This window comes from Herpailurus yagouaroundi, unplaced genomic scaffold (assembly GCF_014898765.1).
Source record: "Herpailurus yagouaroundi ecotype Mexico unplaced genomic scaffold, PumYag 77, whole genome shotgun sequence".
NCBI classification, from domain to species: Eukaryota; Metazoa; Chordata; class Mammalia; order Carnivora; family Felidae; genus Herpailurus; species Herpailurus yagouaroundi.
This window is the reverse complement of record NW_024412388.1, coordinates 51,603,086-51,627,953: the sequence shown is the minus strand read 5'-3', so window position 1 is coordinate 51,627,953 and position 24,868 is coordinate 51,603,086. Positions and strand designations below refer to the sequence as shown.

Genomic DNA, 24,868 nt, shown 5'->3' with positions numbered 1-24,868 from the left:
TGTTAATTTTGATCTAATATCTTAATATTCATATTGAGTCATCAGTAATTCATGTACCCTCACCCTATGTTACTCTATGCTAGAGGCTGAAGACACTGCAGTGAAGTCAGTGTGTTTAGGCTGTTAGAGCTGCAGTTTGCGGGATATGGAATGTCAAAATGTTGAGTGGTGGAAAGATTTCATTTAAAACAATTTCAAAGAGTGAAATTTTTTTCTGTTGATGTTCATAATTCTTTTCCTGTTGATAGCCAGGAGAATTTTACAGAGGTGATGCAGTGATTGACTTGTACAGTGTGTCATATTTCTTGGGAGCATACAAAATATTGCAGGGAAATTTTCAAAATACTTGAGGAGCTAAAAGTATTTCGGCTATCTGTTAAATCACTCAGCAACTTGAAAAAATAGCCCTAATGTGATTAGCTGTTAATTACATCCATAAGAAATTAAACTAATGGCTTATTTATTTTTTTCAGGTAAAGAGCATGGTGCACCATTTATACTTTAATGATAAACTTGATGCACCAAGGAAAAGTCGTTTTCCAGAACGATTCATGGATGACATTGCTGCTCTTGTCAGCACAATTGCTAGTGATATAGTTTCACGATTTCAGAAGGTAATGATAACTTTTTTTAAAATTGAATCTCTTTCAAGCTCACATTAAACTATCATACTTTTATTTGTTTTTGCTTTTTATTCTGTTTTCCAGGACACAGAAATGGTTGAGAGACTCAACACAAGCCTTGCATTCTTTCTCAACGATCTGCTGTCTGTTATGGATAGAGGATTTGTCTTTAGCCTTATTAAGACCTGCTACAAACAGGTAATGTGTAGTTAGTAATAATTAACAATTAAATACTGTGTTTGTTGTTTCTAGGGTTGCAGCTAAGAGATCTTCAAAAATACATTCATATACTGATGTTTTTAAAAAGCAGTGTATTTTTGTTAGTAAGAAAAAAGTAAATTTCATTTGTTTTATAAGGCTACAGGACAATGGCAAGCTGATACCTGTGCAGCTGACTTTTTCTTGGGTTATACTGGCCCACTCATGACTCTTCGATTCCCATTCTGAAACAGATCATCAAGTCAGTGGTCTAAATGTAAAGCATCCCCCAAGATGCCATGCAAGAGTAGCAGTTATACTGAATGAACAGCCACGTGAACTTTTTTTGTGTATTTACTGGGTGATTTTTAAAGCAGCTTCATTTTGCTTTGTATTCCTTCTAATGTAGACCTAGACATTGTAGAGCTTAGAATCATGGACAGATGTTTACCCAAATCCCCAGTGTCATTTGTTATGTTGCTTTTACTAAAGTAAAAACATCATAGGAGTGCCTGGGTGGCTCAGTAGGTTAAGCGTCTGACTTTGGGTCAGGTCATGATCTCATGGTTTGTGAATTCAAGTCCCGTGTCAGGCTCTGTGCTGACAGAATGGAGCCTGGAGCCTGCTTCGGATTCTTTGTCTCTCTCTCTCTCTCTCTCTCTCTCTCTCTCTCTCTCTCTTTCTCTCTCTCTCTCTCTCTGTCCTTACCCCGCTCACATTGTCTCTCTCTCAAAAATTAATAAACGTTAAAAAAAAAGCATCGTGGAACTTTTCCCTGAAAAACTGACTTTAGTTTAAAATTTTTATCAACTGATTAATGAAATGTGCCTTTTGGAAAACATTAGTTATTGGTCCTGACAGGCCATTTGGGTAAGTGAGCTATATAATCATCCTAGAATTACCTTTTAAAGGAAATTTAAAAATATATAGCTCTCTGGGTACTATCCCAGCATTATTGAGTACTTTGAGTCCTGGGGGTGGGGAGTGTGGGACATAGTGTGTGTGTAACATTTCCCAGCTGGTCCACAGTCTCGTTTCTGAGAACTACTTCTTTAGAAATGCTATTTGGCAGTCTAATGTTTAGAATCTTGAAGCTCTGTTCTATTGGATGCCCTTATTGTATGTTTCTTTTAATAGAGAAGTTAAAACTACATGTGGGCACTGACCCACTTCCAAATATTTGTAATAATATGTATTATTGGTGGGGGGGGGGCACCTGGGTGGCTCACTCAGTTAAGTGTTGTTTTATTTTTTTTCAAAAATTTTTTTTTTCAACGTTTATTTATTTTGGGGACAGAGAGAGACAGAGCATGAACGGGGAAGGGGCAGAGAGAGAGGGAGACACAGAATCGGAAACAGGCTCCAGGCTCTGAGCCATCAGCCCAGAGCCTGACGCGGGGCTCGAACTCACGGACCGCGAGATCGTGACCTGGCTGAAGTCGGACGCTTAACCGACTGCGCCACCCAGGCGCCCCAGTTAAGTGTTGTTTTAAAAGACACTGCCGGGGCACCTGTGTGGCTCAGTTGAGCATCTGACTTCAGCTCAGGTCATGACCTCGCGGCTCGTGGATTCAAGCCCTGCATTGGACTCTGTGCTGACAGCTCAGAGCCTGGAGCCTGCTTTGGATTCTGTGTCTCTTCTCTCTCTCTCTGCACCTCCCCCGCTCACACTCTGTCTCTCAAAAATAAATAAACATTAAAAAAAATTTAATACGTATTATTTTTACTTTCCCCCCCCAAACTTCATGTTCTGTTGCTCCTCTAATCTGTTGTTATTCTTCAAGCATTGACATCCTATATTTGCCAGACATTGAGCCAGACCCTAGGATGCCAGAGCTCCTAAGTCAGTGTATATATGTCTCCTGAGAGTAGCTTATGGTGTAGCTGGGTATATAGACAAATAGGTAATCATCAATATAGAGTAACACAAGGTGCTAATTATCCAAAGAATGTATCATTTCTTTCATGGAGCTATTTTGGTGGTAGACTTTTGCTTCATAAAGTGCATCTTTGAGAAGTGGAAATATTAATGCTGTATTGGAAATATAAAGAATGTGGCTTCTGGCCTAGTCAGTGGATTTATAAATCTTAATAGATCTTGTAGTTCCAAAGTTTCTATTCTAGCAGTAACTCTGGAAAAAGCTGATAATGTTTAAACCACAAAATCCAAAAACTGTCCACTGAATACTGTTCTTTAATTCCTTAATCTGTCGTTTGATGCTGGCTTAGAGAAATGGTATATTCAATTGGTGTTCTTTTGTTTATATAATGCTTACAAGGTATCTTCAAAGCTTTATTCATTACCAAATCCAAGTGTCCTCGTGTCCTTGAGACTGGATTTTCTGCGAATTGTCTGCAGCCATGAGCACTATGTTACATTAAACTTGCCCTGCAGCCTGCTTACTCCACCTGCATCACCATCACCTTCTGTTTCTTCTGCAACATCTCAGGTATGCAGAGTGTCTGAAAAAAAATTTTTAAAGCCCATATTTGTAAGAAAGCATTCTAAACACTGGAAAAAATTATAAGTAACACTATGAATAATAGGTATGTGATAGGCTCCATACTGAATGCTTTAAAAGTATTGATCATTTGCCCTTTAGAGCAATTCTAGGAGGTAAGTTCTGTTATTCTCATTTTACATATGAAACACATTTTACGTAGGAAATACAGAAAGGTCATTAAATTACCCAAGGCCGAACGGTAATAAGTGGCAAAGCTAGGCTTTGAATCAAGGCACAGGTAGACTTTATTCTAGAGCCCAAGTTCTTATCTACTATGTTGTACTCTTCTTAGAGATTTATACACATCCATGTGAGTGAATTCACTTATATAAGCCTTTTAGATATTTTCACAAGATGGGTTTTCTTGAAGCAGATGCAAGGTTGTCTTGAGCTTGGGATGGAAGATGTTAAATAGGGATCAATACCTGTGAAAGGAAAAAAAGTGAAGCATAATTTAGCAAAGAAAGAAGTCAAACTGCAGTGCAGTCCTGGGAAAGTCCTGCCTACCTCTCTTGTACCTAGGTAACCCAAAGGAAACCAGATGGATGTTCATAGGGTTTTACTGGGTACAACTGACTTCAACAGCTAGTAGTTTCTCTCAAGGCAAAAAAAAGGTTGTTGTAGCAATTATGTATCTTATCATACAGATGGAGATTAAAGGATTTTGTGGCTTTAGTATCAGAGAAGCCTGGTTCAATCTCAGATGTTTGATAGAAAAAAAATTTTAACTTTATTTACATTGGAAAACATCAGAGAGCACCCACAACTTTTCATTTTACCTTTATGAAAAGTCTTAGGGATTGGCCTATTTTCACATACTCTTTTACCTGGCTAGCATACACTTCTTCCTAGAATGGATAAGGCTAGTGTTTCGCTTTCTTCCCACATCCTCTGCCAAAGATGTGGCCACACAGTGAAGAACAAATTAATCGTAAGTACTGTTCCTAAAACCTGTAATGAAACACAGTTGTTTATACCTAACTCCCCCCTTGAACATCTCATTCAGCCAAGAAATTAATAGAATGTCTTCCATTATCTTGTTCCCTACTTTCTTATCTACATATATTTTTCAGATTCTAATGGGTGACAGAGACCTCACTGTTTCTGGGGTAGGGGTAGGCAAGAATAATTTTATATACTTACTAGCAAGATGATTTCTCTATAGAGAAATCTGAAACCTTTTGTTCTGAAAAATATCACATGGATGGTCTTGAATGTGGATTAGAGGGAGATGAGATTGTAAACACTCTTGCCTTGAACTGTGTCTTGGAGGGATGCTATTTGCAGTATTAAAAATCTTTTAAAAACTCAATAATACGTCATTTGGATTAAGTTACTTTTTTCTCCTTCAGGTATGATACTGAAACATTAAGTGGCTAAAAGAATAAAGGGAAAAAAAACAGTTGGAAAAGTTTCAGTGTGAGAAAAGGGAAATTGAAAATAATTAAAAGTGTTTTTTTTCATCATAGTCTCCTGTACGAAAAATAGGAGCAGTTACTTTTTCCAGTGCGAATAATAGTAATGTAAAATAAACTACCCTACACAAAGTGTATCTCATACTGAGATAATGCTCGTACTGCATTTGTTGTAATGATCTGTCTGTAGGATGTTCTGTTGCACAGCTATTATTGTTTTGTCCTACCTCACTCCCAAACAGAGTTCTGGATTTTCCACAAACGTACAAGACCAGAAGATTGCAAATATGTTTGAATTGTCTGTGCCTTTTCGCCAACAGCATTATTTGGCAGGACTTGTGTTAACAGAGCTGGCTGTCATTTTAGACCCTGATGCTGAAGGGTAAGTAGACTAGTTTTTGCCTTGTAGAATATCAGTTTGATTTTGGATAATGGTACAGAAGTATCACACCGATACTTCTAAGAATCAAAAGAATACTCTGCACCACTCGTAATCTACTTCTGTATTTACTAAGTTCCATACCCATGTTATTTTTGCATTTCATTGATTTTAAGAAAGCCATTTTTTCATACTTTATCAATCTCCGAATTTGAGGTTTGTCTTGAACTCAGTGGCGTATTGTGGTTTATTTGGTAGCATTTCCCCCCCCTTCTTAATGGTTATACAAAATATTTGTGCTTATTAGTGGGTTAACTCATAGATTTATTGGTATATACAGTAGACACATTTCAATTGAGGAAAATGGTCTGGTTTTCTATTTGATTCCTTGTACAGAAAATGTGTCATTTGCCATCATACTATATAGCATTTTATTTCAAACTTTGTCCTATAAACAAATGTGTTTAGGTTTTAAGAACTTCCAAAGTTGTGTACAATTCTGTAGAATTTTTGGAAATTGATACAGTAAGGAAAGGGCATATTGTCTGGTGATTTGAATTTATAGAAATAGCTTGAGTATTATGGTGCAGCTTCCCTATAGGGTATTTCTATCTTAATAGTTATTGTTAAAAATTTCCATGATCATTATTCCTTTGGATAATAATTCCTTTTTTATCCTCATAATAGGATCTTTAGGAGTTTTTTTTTTCTTAATTCTTATTTAAATTCCAGTTAACATACACTGTAATATTAGTTTCAGGTGTACAATATAGTGATTCAACACTTGATACAGCACCCGGTGCTCATCACAACAAGTGCACTCTTTAATCCCCATCACCTCTTCCACCCCTCCCCACACACATCCCCTCTCTGGTAACCATCAGTTTGTTGTACAGAGTTAAGAGGCTGGGTTTTTTTTTTGTTTATCTTTTTATCTTTATTTGTTTTGTTTCATAAATTCCACCTATGTGTGAAATTGTATGTTATTTGTCTTTCTTTGACTTATATCGTGTAGTTTTTTTTTTTTTTTAAGTTTATTTTTGAGAGAGAGAGCATGAGCAGAGGAGGGGCAGAGAGAGAGAAAGAGAGGGAGGGAGAGATAGAATCCATGGGGCTTAAACTAACAAACCATGAGTTCATGACCTGAGCCAAAATCAAGTGTTGGATGCTTAACCTGAGCAACCCAGGCACCCCTCACTTAGCTTAATACCCTCCAGATCCAGCCATGTTGCAAATGGCAAGATTTCATTCTTTTTTATGGCTAATATGCCATTGTGTGTGTGTGTGTGTGTGTGTGTGTGTGTGTGTATCTGTCATCTTATTTATTTCTTCTCAAAAATATGTATTTTTTCAATATATACATACACACGTATATGTATACATATGTATATACATATACGTATGCATATATATATATACTATATCTTCTTTATCTGTTAATGGATGATTGCTTCGATATCTTGGCTATTGTGAATAGTGCTGCAATAAACACAGAGGTGTATATATCTTTTTGAATTAGTGTTTTCATATTCTTTGGGTAAAATCCAGACTTTTCTTTTCTTTTCTTTTCTTCTCTTCTCTTCTCTTCTCTTCTCTTCTCTTCTCTTCTCTTCTCTTTTCTTTTTTTTTTTGAGAGAGAGAGAGAGAGAGAGAGAGAGAGAGAGAGAGAGAGTGAGTGTATGGAGGGGCAGAGGGAAAGGAAAAGAGAGAATTTCAAGCAGGCTTCACTCCCAGTGCAGAGCCTGACACAGGGCTCGATGTCATGACTGTGTGATGACCTCAGCCAAAATCAAGAGCTGGATACTTAACTGACTGAGCCACCCAGGCACGCCAAATCCAAACTTTTAATAATGGTCCTCAAAGTCCTATTTACCTGGCTTTTGTGTACTTCTGCCACTGTCTTCCCTACCCACATCCTAAAATCTAGCCATCCCGGTCTTTCTTTCTGTTTCTTTAATGTGCCAAAGTCATTCACACCTTAGGGTATTTGCACTTGGTTCTTTTCTCTGCCTGAAGCAGTGCTCACATTACTCTATGACTGTCATGTACCCATTTGCTCTTTGTGATTCTTCAGGTCTCCACTCAAATAGCATCTTCTCAGGCTTTCACTGACCATCCAGGCAAAATTAGAGCCACATTACCTTGCTACAATCATTCTTAAACATGTAGCCCTCTTTTATTTTCTACAAAACACTTATATGAAATTTGCTGCTTAATTTTGGTCTTCTCCCATTAGAGTGTGATTTCATGAGAGCATGCACTTGATCTTTCTTTTTCACTACCATCCTTCCAATGCCTTAGAATTGTGTCTAGTACAAAGTGGATGAATACATATGCATAAATAGATATTAACTCAATGAATGAGTGACTAAGATACTTAGATCCCATCTCTAAATTTTATATTCTTTAATGGTATATAGATAAAATACAGCATACAATGTCTTAGATCCTTGAGAGGAATGCTTTTTTACTTCATTTGCTTACTAATGAGAATAATTTTTTGAGTGGCAATAATATGTTTTAAAACCAAAGAGTTGCTCCCTAGAAACTTTCATTATAGTTAGAAAATCAAGACTGTGAAACCATACACTATGATTAAATGCTAATTTTGTAGCATAGACATAGTTCTATAGAACATGAATACCTTTACTACTGCATTTGTGACACTGAATTATTTTCGTGTCTGTGTTCGTTGCTATTCAAACTCTTTAAAAACAGGGACCATGTCTTACCCTAACACGTAGAGTAGGATGTTGCAGGTCCTGCATAAACATATATTTAATAGTTGCATATGATTAAGTAATGTAGACATATGGAAAAGCTTCATGAAGATGAGTGGGTTATAGGTGGGTTGAAGTCGGTCTGGTAGCTGCAGACAGCTAAGGAATATGCACCCAGGTTTGGCAGTCATCACTGGTAATGAAAAAATTCACAAGGGAGAACATAAAAAGCAAATGACCAGAATCTGAGATTTGGATGAAATGAGAGAGAGTATGAGGAAGGTTTGGAACTATTTGGAGAAAATACTGAGAAGAAAAAAGATAAGATGACAGTGTCGAGTAGATAACTGGAGAATAAAATCTGAGATATGTCATTTAGATGTGTTTCTGGACAGTGTTTAAAACTATACTTTCTGAATAAAAATCTGGAAAGAAGAAAAATCTCCAGCTTGATTTCATATATAGGAATGTAAAGTGGCAGATAAGATTAAGGACTCTGGAGTAAGACTACCTGGTTTCCAATCCCAGCTTTGAAATTAGCTATGTGATCTAAAAAGTGATAAAAGCTAGTATATACTGCAGAAGGCAGTGTGCAAGATAGTGTGCTAATAAGTATGTTACATAAACTATGCAACTTAATTCTCACAGCTGCCTTATGAGGTAGGTAATTACCCTCATATCTTAAGTAGGGAAACAAGTTAAATATCTAAAAAATTATTTAGCTATTAAATGATAAAGCTATTACAGTGCCATGTGTAAACATTCAAACTGTTAGTTTCAAAAAAAAGGGAGTAGGGGGCTTATATATTTAAATTTAATTTAAATTTTAAATATTTAAATTAAATTTAATTTTGTTTAATAAAAGCATACATTTATTTAAATAATTAAAAATCAAATAAAGTTTCTAAATTTATTTAAAAATTCCATTTACTAGGAAGTAAGCACATGCTATGGACTGTATATTCAGGAAGTTTATTACTGGGGAAATTATTATAGTAGTTTATTGCGAAGGGATACTATATAAGCTAGAGGAAACTAGTTTTAAGTAAACTTGTATTTTCAACATAGGAAAGTCTCATTTGAAAGAAAGGGAAGAGTTTATGAGGGGGGCATTGAAGCTATTGAAGAAACATGCGGTTCATTGAACATAATGCAGAAATTTCCTTTTGAGAGAAGATACAACTTTTTCTGAGACAGAAGGAATGATGGAGATACAAAGGTGCAGATGTGTTAAAAGATCTGGCCAGAGCAAATTCTGAATAGTTTTTCTTTACTAAAAGACCGAAGTTGGAGGTAAAGTCTTATCCTCATACTGATGGTGATAGGCTGCAGGGGAGAGAATGAGATGTGACACCACTGCCAGGTGTTGCCTTAAGAGTGCCTATGGAAGTTGGCTGAATGTTTAATTAGAATCTGTTGGCATAGTCAAAGCACCTTTAACATAAAAAGAGGCAAAAAAAAAAAAAAAAAGTGACGATGAGTATTTTAGCCCAGTTGAAACTGAAGGGATTGGGAAGGTGCAGGGCCTGGATGAGGTAGAATGAGCAAGGAAGTTGACTTTCAAAAGAGACATCAAAGGCAACTCTCGAGCCTATGGACTGCATAATCCATTAAGTAGAGGATTTTTCTATTAGAAAAAGGAAATAAAAGTTTAGTTTTGGTAAATGTAAACTTTTGGTAAAAGATCTAATTTGAAATAAAATTTGAAGCTACTTATTATTTACTTTTTGTTTTTTGTTTTAAAATATAACCAGACTGTTGGTATTCAATATGAGTATGTACTAATAAGGAGATAATGTAAAAACACTCAGATTTACTCCTCAGTGAATTTGTTTAGCATTTCTTTTTTCCCTCTATCCTTACTTTATACAGACGTTTGTTAATTTTATGAGAAATGTTTTATAGAAAGACATGCAAATATATGGCAAAGTTTAAGTTAAAATTAACTCAGTACCATGACTTATTATTTGCTTTAACGATATTTACTAATCTCTGTGACCTTACTGCTGCTGCTTCTTCTTCATCTTCTTTTTAAAATAGACTGTTTGGATTGCACAAGAAAGTCATCAATATGGTACACAATTTACTATCCAGTCACGACTCAGACCCACGGTACTCTGACCCCCAGATAAAGGCTAGGGTGGCCATGTTGTATCTACCTCTGATTGGCATTATCATGGAAACTGTTCCTCAGCTGTATGACTTTACAGGTACTTAGTATATTTAAAACAAATTTTTAAAGAAAATCTCAGTGTTTAAAAATACTAGAAATAGCTCGAGGATAAAGATCTTATTTTAGGGAAAGAATTATAAGAAAATGTACACTGACATAAGTAAACTATAAATATTTAACCATATTACTGAAAAGCTTTTGATTATGTGAGAGAATTTGCTGCAAACTTTTCTTAACTGGTTCTTAAGATGAATTTTAATGATATAAGACATTTCTGTACCTACCTATTAGAAAATAGGATTTTTGGTATGAGACTATACTGTTCATCTGAAGAAAATATGTAAGAAAACTTGACAGATGTCTACCACCTTCAGTCACAATTTTATTCATATATAAGACTGAAATTAATATTCCCCTGAATATCAAGAATTATGTTTATCATTAATACTGGGTTTATAAGTTGAAGTTCCGTTGCTTTTTAAAACCTAGAACTCACAAAATTTTATTGCTCTTGCTTTCCATATTTAGAATTTACTTGCCCTAAAGGAAATACTGTAGTTTGCATTTAAATTAACATTTAACCTGATAAAGTACTTCCAGTTCAATAAAATAAAAACAGACATTTACTAAGTACCTAATACATATTAAGAACTTCAACAGAGCTGGTGATACAAAGATAACCAACTCCATGCCTTTATGGGACTGGTTCTTGAGTGTTCAACCAGTATTTTGATCTCTAAAATGGGCTTTTTTTATTTGAAGGCAGAAGTGTTTATATTATTATATCTTCTTTTACTAGCAAGTTAAAGTTCTCTATAAAACTATACATTATTGTTGTAGGAATGGGTTAATGTTTAAAATATTGTCTAAAATAAGTAAATCTAATGATAAATACTACATCTTAATAGGTTTTTCCTTTAAAGGGTAATGGAGAATAGGAAAGGAAATTGCATGCTCAGTAACCATTAATTAACCTAAATGGAATTTTATTTATTTATTTTGGGATGATTTTTCCAGAAACTCACAATCAAAGAGGAAGACCAATTTGTATAGCCACTGATGACTATGAAAGTGAGAGTGGAAGCATGATAAGCCAGACAGTTGCCATGGCAATTGCAGGAACATCAGTCCCTCAGCTAACCAGGCCTGGCAGTTTCCTCCTCACATCATCGGTAAGAACAACCCTCCTGCAGAAGTTTTTTCCCGGAAAGACAGATACTTACAAGGATATCCTCTTAAGTAACTGAGGTTATTGTATTAACTGATGCAAAAGTACTGTGAGTTTTATTTGTGGAAACATTAAGGTTCTGCGTATCTTATACTAAGTTGTTTTAAAAATTATTAATACCGGGGCGCCTGGGTGGCGCAGTCGGTTAAGCGTCTGACTTCAGCCAGGTCTCGATCTCGCGGTCCGTGAGTTCGAGCCCCACGTCAGGCTCTGGGCTGATGGGTCGGAGCCTCTCTCTCTGCCCCTCCCCCGTTCATGCTCTGTCTCTCTCTGTCCCAAGAATAAATAAAAAACGTTGAAAAAAAATAATTAAAAAAAATTATTAATACCTCAAGGTTTATGGTATAGAGCTGTGTATTCTGTCATTCAAAATTTGAAAGTTGCCTTATTGTATATAGCCTATTTTCTTTCTTTTCTTTCTTTCTTTTTTAATGTTTGTTTATTTTTGAGAGAGAGGCAGAGTGTGAGCAGGAGCGAGGCAGAGAGAGAGGGAGACACAGAATCCGAGGCAGGCTCCAGTCTCTGAGCTGTCAGCACACAGCCTGACACAGGGCTTGAACTCATGAACCACGAGATGACCTGAGCCAAGGTCAGACGCTTAACCGACTGATCCACCCAGGTGCCCCTATTTTCAAAATCCATTTTATTCTTTATCAACCCTAAGAAATATTCTCACTGTTTAGCAATTGAAAATATTTTTTTTAATCTGTTAAAATTTATCCTGTTTCATGTTTAAGAAAATTGATAGATTCTCTGCCCCTGTAATTTCCCCCCTTAAGGAACAAAGGATATGGGAGCAGAGAGGAAACAAACAGTAGACCAAGATCAAGTTCTTAAAGTTTCAAATGATGTTCTTTCAGAAAAATGCAATAATACTTATGGAAGCTAGCCTGTTGACTTAGTTTTATTGAGATAATTTACATATCAAAAGATTCATCCATTTTAACTGTACAATTTCATGGTTTTTGATATATTTACAGATGCAGCCATCACTACAATCTAAGTTTAGAATATTTCCCCATAAAGAACCCTGAGGCCTGTTCTGTAGCCACTCCCTATTTCCTCTCAGCCCTAGGCAGCACCTAGTCAACTTTATATCTATCTAGATTTGCCTATTCTGGACATTTCATGTAAATGGAATTACATACTGTGATCTTCTACGTCTAGCTTTTTTCCTAAACATAATATTTTTGTGATTCAGCCATGTTGTAATGTATATCAGCACTTCCTTTTTTTTTTAATTGCCAAATAATACTCTTTTGTATTGATATACCAGATTTTCATCCATTTATTTTTTTTTTCTTTTTGTGTACTTTTATTTTATTTTTTTTTAATTTATATATGAAATTTATTGTCAAATTGGTTTCCATACAACACCCAGTGCTCATCCCAAAAGGTGCCCTCCTCGATACCCGTCACCCACCCTCTCCTCCCTCCCACCCCCCATCAACCCTTAGTTTGTTCTCAGTTCTCAACAGTCTCTTATGCTTTGGCTCTCTCCCACTCTAACCTCTTTTTTTTTTTTTTTTTCCTTCCCCTCCCCCATGGGTTCCTGTTAAGTTTCTCAGGATCCACATAAGAGTGAAACCATATGGTATCTGTCTTTCTCTGTATGGCTTATTTCACTTAGCATCACACTCTCCAGTTCCATCCACGTTGCTACAAAAGGCCATATTTCATTTTTTCTCATTGCCACGTAGTATTCCATTGTGTATATAAACCACAATTTCTTTATCCATTCATCAGTTGATGGACATTTAGGCTCTTTCCATAATTTGGCTATTGTTGAGAGTGCTGCTATGAACATTGGGGTACAAGTGCCCCTATGCATCAGTACTCCTGTGTCCCTTGGATAAATTCCTAGCAGTGCTATTGCTGGGTCATAGGGTAGGTCTATTTTTAATTTTCTGAGGAACCTCCACACTGCTTTCCAGAGCGGCTGCACCAATTTGCATTCCCACCAACAGTGCAAGAGGGTTCCCGTTTCTCCACATCCTCTCCAGCATCTATAGTCTCCTGATTTGTTCATTTTGGCCACTCTGACTGGCGTGAGGTGATACCTGAGTGTGGTTTTGATTTGTATTTCCCTGATAAGGAGCGACGCTGAACATCTTTTCACGTGCCTGTTGGCCATCCGGATGTCTTCTTTAGAGAAGTGTCTATTCATGTTTTCTGCCCATTTCTTCACTGGGTTATTTGCTTTTCGGGTGTGGAGTTTGGTGAGCTCTTTATAGATTTTGGATACTAGCCCTTTGTCCGATATGTCATTTGTAAATATCTTTTCCCATTCCGTTGGTTGCCTTTTAGTTTTGTTGGTTGTTTCCTTTGCTGTGCAGAAGCTTTTTATCTTCATAAGGTCCCAGTAATTCACTTTTGCTTTTAATTCCCTTGCCTTGGGGGACGTGTCGAGTAAGAGATTGCTACGGCTGAGGTCAGAGAGGTCTTTTCCTGCTTTCTCCTCTAAGGTTTTGATGGTTTCCTGTCTCACATTCAGGTCCTTTATCCATTTTGAGTTTATTTTTGTGAATGGTGTGAGAAAGTGGTCTAGTTTCAACCTTCTGCATGTTGCTGTCCAGTTCTCCCAGCACCATTTGTTAAAGAGACTGTCTTTTTTCCATTGGATGTTCTTTCCTGCTTTGTCAAAGATGAGTTGGCCATACGTTTGTGGGTCTAGTTCTGGGGTTTCTATTCTATTCCATTGGTCTATGTGTCTGTTTTTGTGCCAGATTTTCATCCATTTATCAGTCGATGATCATTTGGATCCTTTTCCCTTTTTTTTTTTTTTTTTTAAATTTTTTTTTCAACGTTTTTATTTATTTATGGGACAGACAGAGACAGAGCATGAACGGGGGAGGGGCAGAGAGAGAGGGAGACACAGAATCGGAAACAGGCTCCAGGCTCCGAGCCATCAGCCCAGAGCCTGACGCGGGGCTCGAACTCACGGACCGTGAGATCGTGACCTGGCTGGAGTCAGACGCTTAACCGACTGCGCCACCCAGGCGCCCCCCTTTTTGACTGTTAGGAATGATGCTACTGTGAACATTTGTATACATGTCTTTGTGTACACATATGTTTTTGTTTCTCTTAGGTAGATATCTAGAAGTGGATTTGTTGGGTCATCTGGTATCTCTGTGTTTAACATTTTTGGAAACTTCGGAATTTTCAAAGTGGCTGCACCATTTTACATTCTCACCAACAATAAATTAAGATTCCTGTTTCTCATATCCTCACCTACCTTTGCTATTATCTCTTTTTTTTATTATAACCACCTTGGTATAGAGTAGTATCTCACTGTGGTTTTGATTTGCATTTCCCTAATGTCTACTGATGTTGAGCATCTTCGTTTGCTTATTGAGACATCTTTTTCGTATGTCTTATTTAGAGAAAAGTTCATTCATATTCTTTGCCAGTTTAGTATTGTGTTACTTCCTTGTTATTGAGTTAAAAGGATTTTTTTTATATATTGAGTACAAATCCCTTATCAGATATGTGATTTGCAAATATTTTCTCCTGTTCTGTGGATTTTCTATTTGCTTTGTTGATTGTGTCATTTGAAGTGCACACGTTTTTAATTTTGATGAATTCAATTTATCAACTTTCTTTTATCCCTTGTACTTTATATATTATTTTGTATGTATAACATCAAAAGTACGTGTACAATTAAAGTATAACAATAAAAGAAACAATAATGTACCCACCACCCAACTTCAGAAATAGAACATTGCAAATTCCTTGGAAGTTCTCAGTCTGCCCTCAATCCAATCCCTCCTCTCAGAAGGACCACTGTGCACCATTTTGTTGACCATCCTTTTCACTTTTTAAAACTTTTCTTAGGTGAAATATACTATATATTAAAAATTACATGAATCATAAATGTACAAATTTACAAAACATTGTAAAATGAACACCTTTGTAGCCACCTCTCAGGACAAAATATAGAACATTGGCTGCCTTTCAGCCAATTGGATTTTCTTCTCCACCACAGCTATCCACCACGCCACCCTCTATTCTAACTAATTGCTTAATTTTGCTTATTGTTTTACCGTTCAAGGGGGCATCCCTAAATCCTGTAGTTTAATTTTATATTTTTATTATTCATCCATATTATAAAATGTAGCTATAATTTACTGATATGCGTTTCTGTATGACATTCAATTGTCTGACTATATATAAAACTATTTACCTTTTTTTTAACTTATTTTATTCTTGGATGCATGAATGGTTTCTGATTTTGGGTTATTTCAAATAGTAGTCCTATAGATTCCTTTACATGTATCCTGTATGTATATACTTTTATTCAGGATATTTCCTAGAAGTGGAATTTGCTGGGTTATAGAATCTATGTGTATCTTTATTACCAGTATACTTGGGTATTTTCCAAAGGGTTTGTCTCAGTTTATATGTTACCTGTTGTATGAGAGTTCCCATTCCTTCACATGTTCATCAGCATTTAGACTTTTCAGACTTTAGAATTTTTGTCAATCTGTAATTTATAGTTGTATCCCATTTTAGCTTTTGTTTTCCTGAGGGTATGCACTTCTTCATATATATGTTGACAATTTGAATTTTCTCTTTTGAGGTGTCTAGAGTTTTTGCCCAGTTGCCATTTGGTTGTCTGCTGTTGTTTACCATTTGTATGAGTTTTATATGTTCTTGATCAAGCCCGTTATCAATTAGTAGTGGCTCAAATACTTCCTTTTTTGTGGCTTGCTTTTATCACATACTGAACAGTGATTTGGTGATTAGAGTTTCTTATTTTAAAATACTTAAGTTTGTCAATCTTTTCCTGCTAGTGTTTTTTTGTATCTTTACAAAACAGCTAGTGTTTTTTTGTATCTTTAAATTTTTTTCCTATTTCAAGATTATGAAGATATTCCCTATGTTATTTTTTTTGACCTGATGAGTTTTTTTTTTTTGTTTTGTTTTGTTTTTTAAGGAGAAAGAGTGAGCGGGGAGGGGCAGACAGAGAGGGAGAGAGAGGATCCCAAGCAGGCTCCGTGCTGTCCGCACAGAGATCATTGAGGGGCTCAAACTCACAAACCATGAGATTATGACCTGAGCCAAAATCAAGAGTCAGATGCTTTAATGGACTGAGCCACCCATGTGCCCCTCCCTATGTTATTTTTTAAATGCTTTTTTGTTCTTTCATTTTAATCCTAAAATTTACCTGGAATTTTTTTATGAACAGTAGAATTTAGGGAGCCAGTTTCATTCATTTATTTATATTATACCAAATTCTCTCAACACCATTTATTAAAAGATTATTTTCCTTACTCCTCAGGAGTACTATCTATGTATGGTCTGTCATATAGAAAAAAATCCTCATGCAGGGCACTGTTGTGATGAGTACTGGGTGTTCTGTGTAAGTGATGAATCACTAAATTCTACACCTGAAACTAATAATTAAACTATATATTAGCTAGCTGGAATTTAGATAAAAGCTTGGAAAAAAAAAAGAAAAAAATCCTCATGCATATTAAAAAAAATTTCTTGGCTAATTCTTGGCCCTTTGCATTTCTACATAAATTTTAAAATTATCTCATGATGTTTCACTAAAATAAATAAAAACCGGTGAATCTGTGGGGATTTTGGTTAAGATTGTAATGATTCTGTGGGTTAATTTTGAGGACAATTGATACTTTTACACTACTGAATCTCCTAATCATTGAACATGAAAGGTCTACCTATTATTTAGGCCTTCTTTAATGTCTAGAAATATATACACTTTTATACTTTTCACTAAAAGAGTCCTAGTACATTTTTTGTAGATGTGTTTTTTGGTCTTTGATATTTTTTTACTTTTATAATATTATAAAATTATATAATACATATAATTATATATAATCTTATAAATGTCATATTTTTCAAAAATTATTTTTTCCAACTGTTGATTACTTTCACGTGGAAATGGAATTGATTTTATACAGTGATGTTTATTTTTAGCAGAATTGCTAAACTAATAACATATGTATAGGCTTTTTTTCTACATACACAGTCCAGTCATCTATGAATAATGGCAGTTTGTTTCTTTCAAGTTTTTCTCATAACTTATTTTATTGGCTAAAACTTCCAGTACAGTTGTTGAATACAAGTAGTGATAACATCCTTAAAAGGGAAACTGGAACGCTTCATTCTTAAATGTATGTGATGTAGTTTTTGGGGATTTTTTGTTTTGGATTTTTTTTTTTTTAGCTATCCTCTATTACATTATGGACGTTCTCTTCTTTTTTTTTTTTTTTTAATTTTTTTTTTTCAAGGTTTATTTATTTTTGGGACAGAGAGAGACAGAGCATGAACGGGGGAGGGGCAGAGAGAGAGGGAGACACAGAATCGGAAACAGGCTCCAGGCTCTGAGCCATCAGCCCAGAGCCCGACGCGGGGCTCGAACTCACAGACCGCGAGATCGTGACCTGGCTGAAGTCGGACGCTTAACCGACTGCGCCACCCAGGCGCCCCTGGACGTTCTCTTCTGTTCCTAGTTTGCTAAGAGTTTTGTTTTTTAATTACAAGTAGTTGAATTTTAATCATGCTTTCTCTGCATCCACTGAGACACTCATGTTATTTTGCCTTTTTTGGTTTTTTTTTTAATGTTTATTTTTGAGAGAGACAGAGCACAAGCAGAGAGGCAGAGAGACAGGGAGACACAAAATCCGAAGCAGGCTCTAGACTTCGAGCTGTCAGCACAGAGTCCAATGCGGGGCTTGAACCCACAAACCATGAGATCATGACCTGAACCGAAGTTGGACACTTAACCAACTGAGCCCCCCAGGCACCTGTTATTTTGCTTTTTAATCTTTTACTGAGGCCCCTTTCAATTGATTTTCTAGTATTAAACCTACCTTCAGTTCCTGAATTAAACCCAGCTTTTTTTCATGATTTGTGTATTAATGGATTTTATGTGCTGTAATTTAAGACACGTGTATTTATGTTTGTCAGTAAAATTGCTTGTAATGTTTTTCTCATAATGTTCTTTACAAATTTTGGAATCACGGTTAGGTAAGCCAATTTAAATGAGCCAGGGAATTTGCCCTTTTATGCTGTCTGTAGAGACTTGTTTAAAATTGGAGTTATTTCTTCCTGGAGTATTTGGGGAAATTGTGGGTGAGGCCATCTGTACTTGGAGTTTTCTTTTTTGAAAGTTTAAAAAGTACTGATTTAATTTCTTTAATGACTCTAAGACTGTTGAAGTTTTCTATTTCCTTTTATACTGGTTTCTGTAAATTTTATTCTAATAGAAATGTATTAAAATCTATTGGCATACAAAATTCAAATATCTTCTATAATCTTTTTAGTGTCTATACCATCTGTAGTAAATATAAATGGTTTCATTTATGTGTCTGATTTTTTTGTACATTTGTCTTAAATCAGTCTCAGTAGAAATTTGTGTATATCTTTAGTCTTTATAAAGAACCAATTTGGGTTCTTTTGAATGTTTATCTTCATTATTTAATGTCTTCTACTTTTTTTGCATTTATAGTTTTCTTTCTCTCACTTCTTGGTGGATGTTTAACTTAATAATTTTCATCCTTTCTTCTTTGGTACATATTTTAAGCCTGTATATTTTCCTTTAATTATTGTTTTAGTTACATGCCACAGTTTATATGTAGCATTTTTATTATTCAGTTCAAAATATATCTGAAGTTCATTATGATTATTTTTGTCTTTTATACCCTAAGTTTTTGTTTTAAAATATCTAGTCATAGGAAAATTTCTCATAATCCTTTGTTTCTGATTTTGACCTGATTTCATGATCAGAGAACTTTGTGTAATTTTTCAGTTTGTTATATTTGTTACAGCTGGTTTCATGGTCTTGTATTTAGTCAGTTTTTGCAAATAGCTCATGTATTTGAAAGTGCATATTCTTTAGTGTATTTCAGTGTTCTGTATTTGTCCATTACACCTGTTATTTCAAATTTGTTAGTCTTCTTGTTTAAACCTTTGTTCTTTTTACTGAATTCTATCTGCTTATTCTAATATCCCATTAAAATCATGGCTTTTTAATAACTTGTCATTTCCTAAGGATTCATTTCCTTTGACGCCTTATTATGAAATACCTAATTTTAATTGTTAGTTTTTTGATGGATTGCACCTCTTATCAACATGAATTGTTAGGCTTTTTATTTTGCCTTCAAGTCTATTTTGTATTGTATCAGTAGAAGATATCTATCTTCTAAGATATATATGTGAGTTTTTCCATCCTTCTCCTTTCAACATTTTTTTCTTATGTTTTAAATGTTTGAAAATTATGTTTTACATGTGTCTTTTATAATCAACATGTAGTTAGATTTTTGTCTTAAATTTTTAAAATCTAGTCTGTTCATTTTTGTCTTTCACTAGAGTTTTTAAAAGCCACTTAATTTAGGGGCACCTGGGTGGCTCAGTCAGTTAAGCATCCAACTTTGGCTCAGGTCATGATCTCGCTGTTCCTGAATTCGAGCCCTCCATTGGGCTCTGTGCTGACAGCTCAGGGCCTGGAGCCTGCGTCAGATTCTGTGTCTCCCTCTCTCTATCCCTCCCCTGTTCTCTCTCTCTCTCTCAAAAATAAATAATAAAACATTAAAAAATTTTTTTAGGATGCCTGGGTGGCTCAGTCGGTTAAGCGTACAGCTTCGGCTGAGGTCATGATCTCATGTTCATGGGTTCAAGCCCCTCAATGGGCTCTGTGCAGACAACTCAAAGCCTGGAGCCTGCTTCAGATTCTGTGTCTCCTCTCTCTCACTCTCCTCCATCCGAGCGTTTTCTCTCTCTCTCTCTCTCTCTCTCTCTCTCTCTCAAAAGTAAACATTAAAAAAATTTTTTAATAAAATCCACTTAATTTGATATAACTAAATTTAATGTACTTAACATTCTTTAATTTTACTTCATATTGTCCCACCCCGTATGCCTTTTTGTCTCATTTATTGTTTTTTTTTATTATTTTTTTCCTTTCATTCATTTTCCTTGTTCTATTTTTTCCTTTCTTCTACTTTAGAAGTTATACATTCTGTTTCTTTTTTTCATTTTATTACAAATCACTGTATACTTCCTTAAATTAAATTCCATCTCATTTAATCATTACCCTTACTTTCACATTGGTTAATAGAAGGATCTTAGAACAGGTTGATTATTTATTTACCTTTCTGCCTACTTGAATGCTATTTTCATGCGTTTTTAATAGTATATATCATTAAACTTCAAGAGACATTATTATTACTTGTATGGCTATATAAATTTAAATATCATTTAAATTTGCACATGTGTTCACCACTGTATTTGCTTTTTCCCAAATTTGTGACCTTCCATAAGAAATACTGTATCCTTTAGAATTTTCTGTGCTATGGTGATGAACTGTCTGTGTTTCTTTGAAAAATATCTTTATTTGACCTTCATTCTTAAGGTTTTTGTATTTTGTGTTTTTTTGAAATAGCATCTGAGTATCCTGTTTTCTTTCAGCATGCTAAGGGCATTGTCTCCACTGTCTTCTCATTTCCATTACTGCTACTTTTTTTATTTTTAAAGTTCATTTATTTATTTTGAGAGAGAGAAAGAACGTAAGTGGAGAGGGGCAGAGAGAGAGAGAATCCCAGTCAGGTTCTGGGGAGCTGCATATGGGGCTCAAACTCCAGAATGGTGGAATCATGACCTGAGCCGAAGTCAAGAGTTGGTCACTTAACTGACTGCACCACCCAAACACACTTCAATTACTGCTTTAGCTGTGTCTTGGGCGCTTGGGTGGCTCAGTTGGTTAAGCATCTGACTCTTGATTTCAGCTCAGGTCGTAATCTCATGGTTTATGAGATCGAGCCCCACATAGAGCTGTGTGCTGACAGCACGAAGCCTGCTTGGGATTCTCTGTCCCCCTCTCCCTCTCTCTCTCTCTGTCTCTGTCTCTCTGTGTGTGCACCTCCCCAGCTCACTCTTAAGTACGTGTGCTCTGTCTCTCTCTCTCAAAAATAAGTAAATAAACTAAAAAAAACCCCATTCTCTCTCCCTCTGCCCTTTCCCTTACCCTGCTCATGTTTTCTCTCTCTTAAAAAAAAAAAAAAAAAGGTGTTGAACTATTGCTTCTTTAAAGATAATCTGTCTCTCCCGCCACCTCTTTTTTATGATATTCTCCTTAGAATTGGTCTTCTGTGGTTTCATTCTGTTGCATCTAGTTTTGAATTTCTTTATGTTTGTTCTGCTTGGCATTTTTTTTTTTTTTTTGGACTTCTTAAATCTGTAGTTCAGCATCTTCAGTTCTGTGAAATTCTAGACTATTATCTGCCCAAATATGTCCTCTTCTTCATTCTGTCTCTCCTCTTTTTATATTCCAGTTAAGCTTATGTTAGTCCTCTTTATTGCATCCTCTGTGTCTCTTCTCTTCTTCTGTATAGTCCATCTTGTTGTTAACCTGTTCTTCACACTGGGTTGTTGTTTTTGATCTGTCTTCCAGTTTACTAATTCTCTCCTTAATTCTACCTAATATTACTTTAAATCACTCCATTGAGTTCTTAATTTGGTTATTGTGTGATTTAGTTAAGTGAGTTTATGTAGGTGAATTCACTTATATGTGCAAGCATAGTGAACATAGATAAGTGTTTGATTTCTCTCTGGAGCCACCCTTTCTTCTGCATTTGAATCTCAGGCCTGCTACTTACTGCAAAATACCTGTATAGAATACTTCTCGGTGTCTTAGTTTTCTTTGACTATAAGATGTGGTGAGTAATAATATTTATCTTTTTGGATGGGTGCAAGGGATAAATAAGTTAATATGCATAAAGTGTTCAGTACAGTGCCTAGCACAGAGTAAGCATCATAGAAGAATCGACTGCTATCATTTTTATCATCTAGGATGGAGGGGAGAGTAAGGTAGTAGTTGAGATCATGACTCCAACAGTTAAGTATGTTAAACTTTCCTTTGTCTTGTCTTCTCAACATCCCTTCCAAGGCTTTCTTATTATTAGTTAGTATATTTACTTAACCAAAGCTTAGAATGTAGTATAATGGTAAAGAGTATAAGCTTTGGAGTCTGGTTAACCTGGACTAAAATCTTGGCTTAATCTCTAGCTTTTCATTTCCTTACGTTTAAACTAGAAATAACAGTGATTAATACCATCTCAGAAATCATTGTGAGAGTCAAATGAGAAATGATTAGCACAGTGTCTAGCACATCTCAAATGTTCTGTTTTGTCATCATCATCACCATTAATTGTCATCCTATATTCTTGTCTGTAAAACTAAGATGATACAACCTGCTTGGTAATACTGTTGGAGGACTAAATGAAATAATGTACAGAAAGAGCTTAGCATGACGATTAGAACAGAGTAAATATGGAATAAATGGTATTGTAGACAAGTTTTTATTCCTAATTTTTCTTTTTTTTTTTCATTTTTTTCATTTTCACATGCTGTATTACAAGTGCAGATTGAAGACTGTAGATAGCACCTTCACCTTATTTCTCTAAGTGAAAGTGCCTTTTATTTACGTATGGTCTACGTATACTCTTCCCTTTTGTCAGTGACCCTTGAGAGGAATCCATGGTTCTTTAAGCCTGATAAACATTTTGTTATTACTATTCTGCTCTATTCTTATACCACTTTATGGAGTCATTTGCTTTTTCTTTTACCATATTATATCAGACATGATGAACATAGATATCTTAGTTTTAATAGTGGATCTGTTATGTTTTTCCCTTGTTTCTTTCAGTGTTTATTGTCTACAGGAAACCCTACCATATAAATTAAAACAATCTTTCAATGCCAGGAAAAGTTATTAAACTTCAGGACCTGAAGTTTAAGGCTCTAAGTTGAATACTTATTCAAGTATTGTCTAAATCAAATGGTTCTTTTTAAATATTTGATTTTTTAAGCAATTTTTGTTTTATTACAGTTAGAAGAAAACAGTTGACAACCCCAGAAAAGAAATGGCCATTGATCAGTCTGTCTCATTCTACTGTTCTTTATTTTCAGAGTGGTAGGCAACACACTACCTTTTCAGCAGAATCGAGTCGGAGCCTTTTGATCTGTCTACTTTGGGTTCTCAAGAATGCAGATGAGACAGTTCTGCAAAAGTGGTTCACAGATCTCTCAGTCCTACAGCTAAACCGGCTATTAGATTTGCTTTATCTCTGCGTATCTTGCTTTGAGTACAAAGTAAGTGATCACTATGCCATTGCAGAGAAAAATGAGAAAGAAAACATAATGTGGAAAAGGAAGAAGGAAATTTCCTCAATGGCTCTTCTTTGCTAATGTTTAAATTTTAGGGAAAGAAAGTGTTTGAAAGAATGAATAGTTTGACCTTTAAGAAATCAAAAGACATGAGAGCAAAGCTTGAAGAAGCTATTCTTGGGAGCATAGGTGCTAGGCAAGAAATGGTGCGCCGAAGCCGAGGACAGCTTGGTACGTACACATTATCTTCTCCTTCTGGTGAGAATTTTTTCAGTTTCTTTGAAATATTTATTACAATGGTCATTGTTGCAAATCTTCAGTGATTCGACACTTTTTTAAAAAAAGTGTTTTAAATGAAACTCTGAATTAACTTGAATAACCACATCTCTCTAGGGATTCAAGTTCGAGTCCTGAGTAGGGTGAATGTATTTCCTGATTTGTTCTGGACAGTCTCAGTTTATTCCTGTTGTCCTTATGTGATTATGAATAGCATCCCTTATCTTTTAAAATAGACGTTTTAAAAGCAGTTTTAGGTCCATAGCAAAATCGAGCTAACAGTACAGAGATTCCCTGTATACTCCCTAGCACACAGGCATAGCCTTACCTGTTATCAACATCCCTCAGCAGAGTGGTGTACTTGTTAAACAGCTGGTGAACCTGCACTGACACATCATTATCACCCAAAGTCCATAATGACACAAGGATTCACTCCTAGTTTCATGCTTGCTACATTGCATCACTTCTTACTCTTAAAATAAATTTCCTAGTTTGTACAATGAATTAAAATGGCCTGTATTTCAGGGAAAGATATTGTCCCTCAGCCTCAGGTATCAGGGAGAGAAACCAGTTAGTAGCATTTGAGGCCTGTTTCTACTCCCAGATACTGCTATCCTTTAGCCATATAACCTTGGCCAGGTCACTCCATCTCCTCACTTTCCTTTTCCTTATCCGCTTTTGATTGTTTTGGGAATTTAGAAGGTAGTGTAACTAACTGATCTTTCATCATTGTAGTGACCCACGTGTGTTTAAACATTTCGTAAATTCTGAAGTCACAAATAATGACGTTGCTGAGAGCTCCTTAGGGTCAGGGACATGGCCTAGTCACCTGTATACATGACATATGCTAATAGTTCAATGTATATTTGACTTAAAAGAGGAATGCACATTTACATGAATATTTTTAATGTTTTCTGATAAGCCATAAACATAGTGATCATTTATTCAAGTTAACTTAAATATCTTTTATATGCTATTTATGGTTGGAATTTCATAATAATACAGAATCTTTGCCTTTGGAATTAAGAACACCGTTTGCTTTTTTTCCCCCACTTTAGTTGTATGCAATGTATAGTGTACTTACAGATTTATTATGTACAACAACCTTCTAAAAAAGAATGAAAATGAGGGGCCCCTGGCTAGTTCAATCGGTTAAGTGCCTGACTTCGGCTCAGATCATGACCTCACTGTTTGTGGGTTTGAGCCCCACTCTGGGCTGTGTG

General features: G+C 35.6%; 1 protein-coding gene across 10 annotated transcripts in view; it reads left to right on the top strand.

The window, feature by feature from the left end:
- The window catches only part of DOCK7 (dedicator of cytokinesis 7), a 231,470-nt gene that overhangs the window by 159,723 nt on the left and 46,879 nt on the right, over positions 1-24,868 (top strand). For 6 of the 10 annotated variants that reach the window (XM_040470457.1, XM_040470456.1, XM_040470453.1 and 3 more), the window contains 8 exons: positions 474-614; positions 708-821; positions 3,101-3,271; positions 4,983-5,122; positions 9,880-10,049; positions 11,030-11,184; positions 23,172-23,354; positions 23,465-23,627. In XM_040470457.1, the coding sequence (XP_040326391.1) occupies positions 474-614; positions 708-821; positions 3,101-3,271; positions 4,983-5,122; positions 9,880-10,049; positions 11,030-11,184; positions 23,172-23,354; positions 23,465-23,627 (1,237 nt within the window). The remainder of the gene's footprint in view (positions 1-473; positions 615-707; positions 822-3,100; positions 3,272-4,982; positions 5,123-9,879; positions 10,050-11,029; positions 11,185-23,171; positions 23,355-23,464; positions 23,628-24,868) is intronic. The other 4 variants (XM_040470459.1, XM_040470458.1, XM_040470455.1 and 1 more) reach the window with 1 other exon arrangement.